This window comes from Convolutriloba macropyga, chromosome 4 (genome assembly GCF_964194025.1).
Source record: "Convolutriloba macropyga chromosome 4, txConMacr16.3, whole genome shotgun sequence".
In the NCBI taxonomy this organism is placed as follows: domain Eukaryota; kingdom Metazoa; phylum Xenacoelomorpha; order Acoela; family Convolutidae; genus Convolutriloba; species Convolutriloba macropyga.
The window spans coordinates 72,596,374-72,609,695 of NC_134471.1; the positions used below are offsets into that span (position 1 = coordinate 72,596,374).

At 37.3% G+C, this 13,322-nt stretch overlaps 1 protein-coding gene across 1 annotated transcript; it reads left to right on the top strand.

Moving 5' to 3' along the window:
* Positions 1–789: 789 nt before the first annotated feature.
* On the top strand, positions 790–3,905 carry LOC142337884 (heat shock cognate 71 kDa protein-like). The gene is made up of 3 exons (XM_075387495.1): positions 790–2,074; positions 2,785–3,375; positions 3,474–3,905. The coding sequence occupies exons 1-3, from the start codon at positions 1,022–1,024 to the stop codon at positions 3,795–3,797; spliced, it is 1,968 nt and encodes a 655-aa protein (XP_075243610.1). The 5' UTR covers positions 790–1,021; the 3' UTR covers positions 3,798–3,905.
* Positions 3,906–13,322: the final 9,417 nt, after the last annotated feature.

Consider the following 13,322-nt stretch of genomic DNA (forward strand, 5'->3'; position numbering starts at 1 on the left):
CATTATGAGTCTTTCTATTATTGTATATTTACCATTATTAAGTGTTATGTTATCTGAACAATAAGCTTGGGGCTGTAATGGGAAGGACCCAAATTTACAACTAACCTTGTAATGTGATCACTTGACAACATTGTTCTTTCGCAAACTTCAAACGCATATTTTTCGCACTTTTATAGTATCCGTCGGTGGAAGTCCGTTTCATTGTCTTCATTTGAACCAATTTCCATCTTTTGCTATTCTCGTTCAAACCTTGAATAACTAGTCTATATATTTTGGAGTACATTTGTCGTTGAAGCTTACTTGCGGATTCCTCACAGCCTATCATAAAAAGGATTATCTCCTTTTCTGCATTGATCCTTTTTCGTCGACCCCTACGTTGGCATTTTCAATGAGCTGTATTTATTTTGCTTTGCTCTTGATGATGTTCCGAAAGTTACAGGCACAGTACGTGCCTTGTCGAGGGTAGTCAGACTTTGTTTCACAATTGGATGGGGTTTATGGATTTTGTAGGCAATTCTTATCAAAATTTCGAAATTTGTACCGGTTGGAATTATTCTTTGCGAATTACTCATTAACAGCCAATAACTTTTATTTTGATAGATGACGATTGAAGTAAATTCGTGTATCCATTTAGCGATCCACTTCTTCTCAGTTCTGATAGACTGAGGTATTTCACTTAATTGTTTAGTAATTTTCGTCATGTTTTCTTCTAGAACATTCTCGAGGTGAGAATTGTCCTAATTTGGATTAATGCATCAGCGCGATGTTTGATGACCAAATTTCTAGAAAAGGATAGAGTGTTCGTGATCAAATTTTTCCAATTATTAAAGGCTGTTAAATCTAAAATTATAATTAAATTGTATTAAGCGTTGGAATAAGTTGAATTTAGTGTCATCAGTATATCGGAGCATTTCAAACTCGGAAACGTGTTCAATAATTTCAGATAAGTAATTGGGATTGACCCGCACCCAAGAAGACCTTCACAACTTACAATACACAACTGCTTTTTATTGTATCCAAAATGGCTAAAGCACCCGCTATCGGAATTGATTTGGGAACTACTTACTCCTGTGTCGGAGTTTTCCAGCATGGGAAAGTGGAAATCATTGCCAACGACATGGGTAACCGAACTACACCCTCGTACGTAGCTTTCACAGAGGCAGAGCGACTGATTGGTGATGCTGCTAAGAATCAGGTGGCCATGAACCCTACCAACACCGTGTTTGATGCCAAACGTCTCATCGGTCGAAAGTTCGACGATGATGTGGTCCAGAAAGACATGAAACATTGGCCTTTCAAAGTAGTTAGTGACGGCGGAAAGCCAAAAATTCAAGTCGAATACAAAGGCGACGAGAAAACTTTCGCCCCCGAGGAAGTTTCGTCAATGGTCCTAACCAAGATGAAGGAAACTGCCGAAGCCTACTTGGGCAAGAAAGTGCAGGATGCAGTAATCACTGTCCCAGCCTACTTTAATGACTCACAGCGACAAGCGACTAAAGATGCCGGTACAATCTGTGGAATGAACGTTTTGCGAATCATTAACGAACCAACCGCAGCAGCTATTGCTTATGGCTTGGATAAAAAGGGTCAAGGCGAAAAGAATGTATTGATCTTCGATCTCGGAGGTGGAACATTCGACGTATCTATACTGGCAATCGATGACGGAATCTTCGAAGTAAAAGCGACTGCCGGAGACACTCACTTGGGAGGTGAAGATTTTGACAATGAACTCGTTAACCATTTCGTGCAGGAGTTCAAGCGAAAGAACAAGAAAGATATGACTGGCAACAAAAGGTCAATGCGAAGACTTCGTACTACATGTGAACGAGCTAAACGAACTCTCTCATCGAGTACCCAAGCTAGCGTTGAGATCGATTCGCTCTTCGATGGACACGATTTCTATACAACAATAACCCGAGCACGATTTGAAGATCTGTGTGCTCACTTGTTCAAGAAGACTTTGGAACCAGTTGAGAATGCGCTCAGAGACGCAAAACTTAGCAAGGGTGCAATCCATGAGGTTGTTTTGGTTGGAGGTTCTACGCGAATCCCCAAAATCCAAAAAATGCTGCAGGTAAGTAAATTCAATGAATCAGACTTGGATTATTGGATTTCGGACTTTTCGTATATCATAATGAGGGGGGGGGGGGGGGGGGGGGGCTATAATGGGGAAGACCTGAAAAATCATGCTCACTAAGCGCGGGGGGGGGGGGGGTGGGGGCAGAATAGATCCCACGTGCCATATAGTCTGTCAGTCCCATAAAGTTGAAACAAGCGAACGTTCCAAAATTGTGCAATTGAGCATCAATGTGCTCATTTGAATATAAACTTTTTCCATAAGTTTTCATTCGTCATTCTCCGTTTTAAATTTGAACTCTTAACTTGTGGCATTTGGGACGTTCGCTTATTTCAACTTTATGGGATACGCTATACATTTTTAGGGTCTTTCTCATTTCAACTTCTTGGGAGGTCTACCATTTCAATAAATGGCAGACCTCAATTTGTTTACAAAGGAATCTTACAAAGGAATCTATTGGTTCGCTATTTATGGTCGAATCTTCTTTGATTTGAATTTGAAAAACGACATCCAATGTCCAGCAACCGCGGGTGCGAGGTCTGTCAATTGACCGACAATTACGCAAATACGACTTGAAAATCACAGTTCACCCGAGCTGTTGAGTAACATTAAGCTCAACACGTAAAACCTGCACAGCGGAACTCACAACCCAATAAACTTGCTGCTTCAAGTGACCAGTTTTTAATGTCAATTCTTTTGCATTGCAGGAGTTCTTCAATGGCAAAGAACTGAACAAAAGCATTAACCCCGATGAAGCTGTTGCATATGGTGCTGCTGTGCAAGCAGCCATTCTATCTGGCAGCAAGGACGAGGCAGTGCAAGACTTGCTGCTTCTAGATGTTGCTCCTCTCTCAATGGGTATCGAAACCGCTGGTGGCGTAATGACAGCCCTGATCAAGCGAAACAGCACTATTCCCTGCAAACATTCGGAGAAGTTCACCACGTACTCTGACAACCAACCAGGTGTGTTGATTCAAGTCTACGAAGGTGAGCGAGCAATGACGAAGGATAACAATCTTCTGGGTAAATTCGAGCTGGTCGGAATCCCACCTGCACCTCGAGGAGTACCTCAGATTGAGGTTACCTTCGACATTGATGCGAATGGAATCTTGAATGTCACAGCGGCTGACTCGAGCACCGGAAAAACTAATAAGATCACCATCACCAATGACAAGGGGCGGTTGTCGCAGGAGGAGATCGAGAAAATGGTTAACGATGCTGAGAAGTACAAGGCCGAAGATGACAAAGAACGTGCTCGTGTGGCAGCAAAGAACGGATTGGAAAGCTACATCTTCCAAGTATGTTGACTCTAAAGTACTAGGAAACTAACTGGAAATTCACTTTAATATTTTCTCCGATCTGGGTTAATTTGAATTTATTCGACAATTATTTTTAGGCTAAGGCGACTCTAGATGAAGAGAAACTGAAAGACAAATTTTCAGACGACGACCGAAAGGCTATTTCCGAAAAGGCCGACGAGATCCTGAAATGGCTTGAGAACAATCCCTCAGCGGAGAAAGATGAGTTCGATCATCACCAGAAAGAGATGGAAAAGATCTTCAATCCGATCATCTCGAAGGTATACCAGGCTGCTGGCGGAGCACCAGGTGGTGCTGGAGGAATGCCTGGATTCCCAGGAGGTTTCCCCGGTGCCGGTGGCGCTCCAACTGGTGATGCCGGTGCTGGAGCTGGTGGCCCCACCATTGAAGAGGTTGACTAAGCAACTTCCCTTGAAACTGACTCACATTAATTTATGTTGAGGTTCCTGTAACAAAGCATCCTACTGATCAGTTGATAACTGAATTAGAAATTCAATTCTTTCGCATTCTTTTATTCCTAAGAAAGTTAATGACAGCAAGCCCTGTCGATTGTTCTATAGGAGATGCAATAGCTCTCTAGTTCCCTCTTGAAAAGTTATTGCACACCCAAGTTGCTGAAGTTCAGCTAAATTTATCGAATTGCGACAATTACGGCTACAACGGCTCGCGTTTCATCCCTCAGGAAATCTGCAACAAAAACAGATTAGCTTAGCATTCCCTGTTTAATAGCCGCCCTCATCTCAGCAGGCTATTATAGCGCTTCTTTTTTTTCGCTTGATCCATTTTACCGACTTTGCGTGAAATCTTTTTGTGACTTCTCTAGGCTAGTTTCACGTCTGTCATTCTGCTCAGTCCTTTTAAACAGCAGCTGCTCAGCAAAGATATTCAAAATGAGTCAGTATAAAAAAATTGGGTTTTTCCCATTCCCCATGAAATTATAGCCCCCCCATTTTTGGCATATTTACCATGACTGAGGGGGGGGGGGGGGCTATAGGTTATCTGACCACTAAGCTGGGGAGGCTATAATGAGAAAGACCGAAAAATCAAAGTCAGAAACAGAAACGGGATAAAGCCCATTTTTAGATGCCCGGTGCTTGAACTTTGTAACTAAAACTTATGAACAAAGTATTTTGATGTCGTTTCGTAATTGCGTAATTGAACATACTCCTGTCTCTCAGTGAGAGGCTACAGGGTCTAGTATCAATACCAATAAGCATTATAGAGTATCTATAATGCTTATTGGTATTGATACTAGACCCTGTAGCCTCTCACTGAGAGACAGGAGTATGTTCAATTACGCAATTACGAAATGACATCAAAATAAATCGCACTTATTGGTTTTATACAAAAATCAATTTGGGATTTTCTTTTAATCCCAATAGAGTTGGCGGTTCTTTTCCGGCAATATGCCGGGTATGTTTTTTGCTCTTGAACGTAGTTCATAGCAATTTTTGTAAACAATTTTGACTTTGCATTTCGCATGATCTAAAAGTCTCTCTCAATCACAATTTCAAGCAGCTGAACTCAATTGGCGGCAATTTATTACTAAAAGTCAAATGAAAAGTGCTCCGAAACTGGTGTCAATTTTTACTTTAAATTTTAATAGTGGTATATGTTAGTCCCATTTAGCCCCCCCCCCCCCCCCACCCGACTGAAGCAGGCTGCAATTGATTAGAGCTCCCACTAGTCGTTCAAGAGCAATTCTTCCGACGTTAAGTCGGTTATGTTTTAAGTATTCTGACGATGTTTTCGTGCAATGTTCACGCAGTAAAGCTGAGTCATTTTCTCGAATTCATGACTAACGGATTTGTGCGTGCCGTCATTTCTCTCGAGAGACAGTCATTTCTTTGCACGTCTCCTTTTTCCTTGCGCGCAAAATTATCAGTTTTGGAAGACTCAGAACTCCCCAGATTTGATTTTAATCTAAAGTAGCAACGAAAAAATAAGTAGCAACGAAAAAAAACAATAATTTTGCAGAATTGTTCAACTTTTAACAATTAGTTAGTCGGTTTTTGTTAAACTAACTGATGCAGCAATTGTGTTTTTTGCAAAAGTTAATTTCGATTACTTTGTTCGCATTCGGAGTTTCTAAACAAAATTTCTGAACTTAGCAGCTAAATATGTACTTGTTCCAAGCTGGGGTAGTAATTCAGTCAGCTTAGGGCCGACTAGACAACGTAAATCTAGTGTCAACCAACCAAAGACAGGGTACGGATGCAGCATATTGTTGCAAAGTATTGTCTAATGATAGTCAGAACCCTTAATTTACCGGTTGACCTGATTTTCGGTATTATTATGCAGCAATTTCTCTACTTTAAACTAACCTGCTTTTTTGATTTGTTAGTTTTTCAAAGTTCTTAGATTTTTCAAAGTTCTCCGATTTTTAATTGCTCTTGAACGCAGTGCATAGCAATTATTGTAAACGTATGTCTTTTTTATGCAAATTTTTTGCTTGACCATATTGCGCTTTTCGTCTAGAACTTCTTTGACTTCTCAAGTGACTTTTTCACGCTTTCGTTAATCATTTTTGAGTGATCTCTAGTGCTCCGAAGTAAAGCTTGTCGCTAATATAAAATCGGTTGCAGCATAGGAATAATAAGTGACTCGTAGCGCAGTGGTTACTGCGGGTGGCCCTGGATCGGGAGGTTTGGTTCGAATCACGGTGGGGTCAAGGATTTTTGCACCCATAAAGAAAAATTGATCTAAAGACCATGCGTTAAATTGCCTCGCCTGTCGTTCACGAGCAATTCTTCCGACATTTGTCGGTTTATGTTTCCAAGTTCTTAGATTTTTCAAAGTTTTTGTTTACCGCAAGCATGAGAATGAACCGAAAGAAAAATATAATCTTAAAGGTTGTTTTCGGTCCTTTCTAGTGTACTTGAATGTTCCAATTGAATGCCATATTTGAATGTTCCAAGTGAATGTCATATTTAAATAGTATTGCTTCTGCTTGAGGGAAAATTTGATCTAAAAATTTTCTGATTCTAGCTTACTTTAAGCAAAATATTCGTAATGCCCTTACCCGTGTGCACAATTTTTGGTTAAAATGGATGGGCAACCGAAAAGACAATGCCGAATTTTCAAAGTATTTTCTGCTGTCCATCGTCGCAATTGCCCCGTACTTGTGAAATTCTCTTCAAGTGCGATGCAATCAATTTGCAAATAAGTTATAGAAGGCAGGTTGTCTATCAAATAAAATTAAAATTATTTGATCTTAATTCAAAATGTTTACTTTGCTTTCTTTGTGTTTACTTCGTGTTTACTTTGAATATGTTTACTTTGAATCAAAAGAGAGTACCGTTAAACAAGACTATTTTGCATAGAAATAGTTGGTTCGAGACGCGGGAGCAACCAACAATAATAAAATCAAAATTTTTCAGTCTTCCTATAAATTTCAATTCTTTAGTTTTCTGACATAGTGTTCCCCAGTTGTTTATTTTGATAAAACTCTGGCTAATGAAATCAGAGAAAGTAAATATAGAGCAATAAATAGTCTCAAAAGTTGTTAATTTTTAAGTCTTTAACGAGGAATGGAAATATTATTACCTTTAACTTTTTGATTCCGTAGCCCTGTAAAAATTTTTATTGTTTAAAAACTTTAAATTCTAAAATGGGTGCCCAGAGAAAGAGGCTTGCGAAAAGTGACAAATGTTTATTTCTTTTTTGTCTTTTCTTGAAAACTTGATTTCCACGCAGCTCTGCGAAAATTTTTATTTAAAAACAATTCTAAAATGGGTGCTCAGAGAAAGGCATGCGAAAAGTGAACTATGTTTTTTCTTTCTGTCTTTTCTTGAAAACTTGAATTTTTCAAAACTTCGTTTTCTTCCAGGCAGATATTTGTAAAGGAATGCTATTATTGTGAGTTATTTCAAGCTCAAATTTATCCGACCGGTCGTAATTTTTGTAGATACTTAGTGTTATTAAAAAAGCTTCTTTTTTCAAAGTTTAAAGTGGAAATCATAAGCAATTTTCTATAATCTGATGTAGTTTTTTTTTTCAGAAAAAAAAAATTTCGTAAAACCTGTTCTTAAAAAGTCCTCTGCCACATTCTCCTTTCAACTACCCATTTTTTTCTCATTTTCCTTGTAATTTTTAAACAAAATGATGTTTGGATTTTTCTCCACTATGCGAAAAATTGAAACTTGATCGAAAAACAGCGTAGCATTTATATTCTATATTGCAAAAAAAAAGTTGGAACACTCTATGGTGTGAGGAGCTATTTTCTGTGGTTTGAACTCACCCCCTCTACGCCCGCCACGAAATCCATAAATTGTCCGCACTGTGACCAGAAACGCCCACTTCACAACCCTCCGCTACAATTCATGTCTTCCACTCTAAAAAAAAACAAATCCTTCAAAATAGACCCACGCTGTTAAATTTAAAACAGCTTGAATCACCTTAAATTCACCACTAACGCGGCTGACTGCTCTCCTCGCCTGTTGTTTGTAAGAAAGTCGTCCAACGTTTGGTGGCAGTCTTTCCTTACTCTTCATCTCGTATTATCTGGATATTTAATTGAATATTTACGCGTTTGAATTAAATTTATATTTCAAATGTTTACAGATATTTTGGTACCGAAAAGCAGATGTTTTGATACTGAAAAGTACAAATATTTTGATACTTTAAAATACAGATATTGAAAGCATTGTTAGTTAATTTTCAGTTATTATAAAGGGATACCCTTTTTAAGCACATAAAAAATTGGCGAATAGTTTGATTTTTATTACTCTATTGTAAAAACACAATTTTGCTTAATTTCATTTTCTAATCGCTCTCGAATGAGTTTAAGACAATTATTGTTATCGCATGTCCTTTTTAATAAAAAATGTTTGCGTGAAAGTTCTTGCGCGTTTGTTCTAGAACATTCTGACTTCTTGAGCGACGTTTTCGCACTTTAGTAGCTCACGTTCTGAAATAAAGTTTGTTGGTAAAAACGACGGTGCGTACATTGCCCCCGTCTGTAATAAGAGTGCATTTCCGCCGAGGATAGTCTTCATGCTCATTTCCGCTGGAGAACACTTGTTTGCTCAAAGATACAGTAGCTAATTTCTTCCCGGAGCAATGTAAAATCTGCTCGAAACGACTTCAAGATTTAAAAATGAGGAAGATTCGATTAGTTTATAAAAAGTGATATTCACGGTTTTCATTTTTTTCTTGAGATCCCAAATTTTGTGTATACCGCGATTTTTGCTGCTTGATGAATTTGTCTTTATAAGTCGTGGACATAATCAATAGCACTACATCAAGATTGTAGAGTTTGACCTATTCTAATCTGAAAACGTACTTTTTTGCGACTTCTAGATCTGCGTAATCTATGAAATCCAGGTTCGTAGGCAAGTGAGAATAAAACACTGAATTCGAACAATTGTTAGAAATGAGTTTAATAATGAAGTCAAATGGCAAACGTTGTACAAGTATATGTTAGAGTATAGTTCTTGGAAGCCTAAGGCAATTAGAGCTCAAAGCCGAGGGCGCTTGCGCCCGAGGCTGAGCTCGAATTGCCGAAGGCTTCCCAGAACTGAACTCTAACTTATTTAGACCTCAATTTCGCTGTTCAAAACTCAAAGAGAGAATTCAATTAAAATTTATAGTAACATTGCAATTCTCGTGCAGCGAATCAATCCAACAATTGAATAATCGTTCAACCCAAATAATATTTTTTTTCTGAATTCCTTGATATTATTGTTAAAGCGAATGGATCGCAGATGTCGTCAGCCAGCTCTGTTGTGTCACTCTCATTGTCACTCTTTATGGTTTTTAGAAAAATGAGCAATTTATAAAAATATTTCTTTATATTGACTCAATTATAGACCTTAAAAAAGTCCTCTTTGCCAAAGTTTTTATTTTTTGTTACTGTTTCCTGTTTTCAATATCCCCTTTAATTATCTTCGAAAAGTGTATGCTTTGTCTCATGAGAAAAAATTGAGTTTCCAAGAAAATTTTCCAAGAAACATGCCTTAAGGCTTCCAAGAAATTTTTCCAAGAAGTTTGCTCAGTTGATTGCTCATTTTATACCATTTTGCAAGGTTGAACTCTTCGAGACAAGTGTGAAAAGCGAGCGAAAAACTGATTAAGTTGAAAGTCTAGTGTGACATGAAACGTGAAATCTTGAAAAAAAGTGGGACGCTTGAAAAAGTATGAAATAATGACTTCTTGCTTAATCAACTTTCAAAATTAGTGATCGAGCCTAACTTTATTGTTGATTTTATTTAACAGCGAAATTGATGTCTAATAATACCATAGATAAAGGTTATAAAAGCAACCTATGTTTCTTTTTTTACCCCTTTAACGGTATTTAAATACACGATGGCGATTTTCCTAAAATTTTGCTAAAAATTTGTTGTTCGAAAACATTTTGTTTTACGGTAGTCGAGGATGGTCATGAGAGTTTTTTGCATTGAAATTTTCAATTGCTTCCAATCAAGAATGGTAGCGTTGATTTGAACACTATTGTCTTTTCTGTATTTCGCGATTCAAAATGATTACATAAAATTTGTGAGCGTTTGCGTGGCGAGAATCGGAACTGGATTTGTTTCAATAAATTTTTCCTTGGTGAAAACGCAGAAATGGCCCAAGGTTTTAATGTAATAAAATAAGATGAATTGAAAATGACATCGAGAGATTTACTGCAACAATTATTGATGACTCATGACTGACATATCCCTTTGACGAGCTAGTGATATATTTTAAATTGAATTGTTTTTCAGTTTGGTTGTGCATTTTTATTAATCATCCACGTTCACTTCATCTCCGCAAAGGGAAAGGGAGAGTAGGTCCTCGCGTTTCGTGTGACGAGAATTGCCCAGGTTTCTCACTCGCGGATCAGTAAGAGACGCTGTGCCTATGATCGGTGTCTATGTTTTTGGATGGAGAGCAGCTTGTGTCGCAGTATCCTACCTCGGCTAGTGCTGTAGTTTGGCCTGATTGTGGTTGAAAATTTTTGACAGCACCAGCTTGTCGATTTTTTTGTTTGTTAGTCGAAATTCGTCCAGTCGGATGAATTTTTAATTTGCCCATAATAGTCCTGACTTCTCGTTCCTCCACTAGATCAAGAAGTTGATGCTGTGTCAAGTCAACAATCGGAGGGTCTACGTGTTGGAGAGCTGTCGTAGATTTTTTCCGGGGTGGGGTGCTTCATTCCCGGAAGTTGTCATTCGCAAGGCGGAGAATTTAGGCTTTTTTTGCAGCCGATTCCTTTTTGTAGATTTAATTGATCTATCTGACATTATTCTGCTAGCCGGGTGACGCTGCGTATATTTTACAAGCTTGTCCCACCTCTGTTTACGTGTATATTTTTTCGGCGCGCAAGTATGTTCGTAGTCTTTTCATTAATTCTTGGGCCTCGTCTGTGGGCATATGATTTTGGTGAAGTTTGGCGTTTGGGTCGCGTGCCAAATTTTGCCTAATCACGGTTACGGATGTTGACAAGCAATATTCCAGTTTCTTTAAAGTGGCTATTAAACTGCTCTATTTTGTGGAGTGGTTTCTGGTTTTCAGAATTGTCGATCCTTCGTCTGGCAAAATGGATTTCGGTGTTAATGTTTCTTCATCTAAACATTGGTTAATTACATTTTCCTATGATAAGTTTGATTTTTTGGTCTAGTACAGTTGTTGCTTATCGGAAAATTTCATTTTCTACCAAGTTTGCTTCGAAAGGCGAAATTTTTATCGGTGTGGGACGGTCTGAACGAGGACAATGTCGAGCGCACACCTCGCCCTGGGGACTTCTAAATCTGCGTAATCTATGAAATCAAGGTTTTTGGCAAACGAAATTTGAGCGCCCAATTTTAAACAAGAGTGAGAAATTTGCTTGCTAATGAAGTCAAATAGCAAACGTTGTACATTAATATTATAGCTAATATTTATAAAAGCAACCTATGCGTATTGTTTCCCTTTCTAATTTTATTTAACTAAACAATTGTGTTTTTTCTTTTTCAAATTTTTCTGCTAAAAATAGATATTATTTTTCCTATTTGAAAATTTCAATTGCTTCATAACGAAAATGGGAGCGTTGATTTGAGCTCTATTGTCTTTTCCTCATAAATAATCGAGTTGATCTCCCTTTTACAGAGACTGGTTAAGCTTCTAAAAACAAAGAAAATTATCTTGCTGTGTGGTTCTAATCAAAATTTCTAAATTGATAACATAAAGCTCACCATTCAATGTTCGTCTGAGACCCACTTGTTTGACGTAATTGAAAAAATATAAGGATCAAGACGCGGTTTTTCATTTTTTATGGGAGACATTTTCACCAGTTAGAAATCAACCTACTTCTGAAGGAAGAAATCTCGGGGTAATTTTTGTTACTAGCTGCTGTGGCAATTCTCTTTCTTTTCCTCAAGTTTTAAAACCACTAATGAAGAAATGAGTTTGAATTAAAAAACATAGCAGGACAAGTCCTGAAAGAATTGAATCAAAAATTTAGAAGTACTGTATCTGACAAGCAGATCAATTCAGCAATGGCAGCCAAAACACGATCAAATTCATCTTAAAAAAATTGAGAAACTAAAGAATCAAACAAACTAAACAAAGACTAAACAACTCTTGAAGCTTTTACCCCTAATGCAAAACTTCATCCCTTTAATTATACCTATTTCAAAAATATGTTCAAGACCAATTTTTGTTTTTGAAATTGGACCAGTATTATATCTGCATGACCTGAAAAAATTCATTGGCCCTTGAAGATCGATTAACTCAAAAATGACCGAAAAGATCAAAAAAAGAATTCAATTGAAAACTTTCGATTTGAATGCCGTTCGACTATCTAATGACATACTATCGAACCCGGGATCAGGTTAGCTGGCTATTAAGGCAAGAAAAACTGAATAAAGACATGATTTGAAAAAAAAAACGTGAAAATTGCAAATTTTATCAAACAATTTCTAAAATTCTAAAGGTTAAATTGTTGAAAACAAATCTATTGACACAAACAACCATGTAGTAACCTTTTATCAGATTGTGGATTAGATTTTCTGGCACTTGAGAATGCAAAAATATCAAAAATCGACAAAAAATTTAGAAAACCTTGAAAAAATTGCAGATTTTGTTCAAAAAAATGCAAAATTTCGGGACATTGAAATGTTGAAAACCAGTATTACAAGAAACTATGCAGTGCGCTATTGTAAAAGCACAAAGGACATTTTCTGGCCTCTGTAGCTGGAAAAAACTCAATAAACAACAAAAATTTTCAAAAAACTTTAAAAAAATTGCAAAAATTAGTATCATTTTGTTTGTTTGTATTTGTAGTAACCAAACATATAGCTCATAAATTGGTCATAACAAGTAATTTTGTCTCGCAGAAGGCCTTCGTCATTTTCAAAAATTTCAACCTAAGACTAATCAAACAAAAACTCAAAAAAAAAAATTAAAAAAACGTGAAAATTTTTAACATTTTTAGCCCAAAAACTCCTAAAACTGACTTTTTAACCTTAAATTAAGGCCATCACAGCAGCTGCACCACTCTAAACACCATAAAGACTACTGAAGCCCACTTTGGGTCTATAATGAAACTTAATGCCCGCTGGGATTTGCCTGTTTATCCCATTTTGAAAGATCAAAGTCATTGAAAAATGTGCAAACACATCTTAAAAAAAACACAGCGCCCCAATAAAATTCAAATTCCTTGAATTGTAAAAAACACGAAAACCGCTTGGAAAATTGTTTAATGTGATTTTCTTGCCATGAAATTTGTCGTGAGTGAACATATATGCACTGTACTTTGCGATGCGAAATCACTACATAAGTTTTGTCGGTCAAATTTGCGTGACGAGAATTGGAACTGGATTGAATTTATTGGCAAGAACGCAAAAAGGGAGCAGGGATTTATATGAAAAACAGAACACGAGAATTTTAATTGGAAACGTTTTTCAGCTTGGTTGTGCAGTTTTAATAATCATCTTCTTTCGCTTAATCTTTGCGAAAATCTT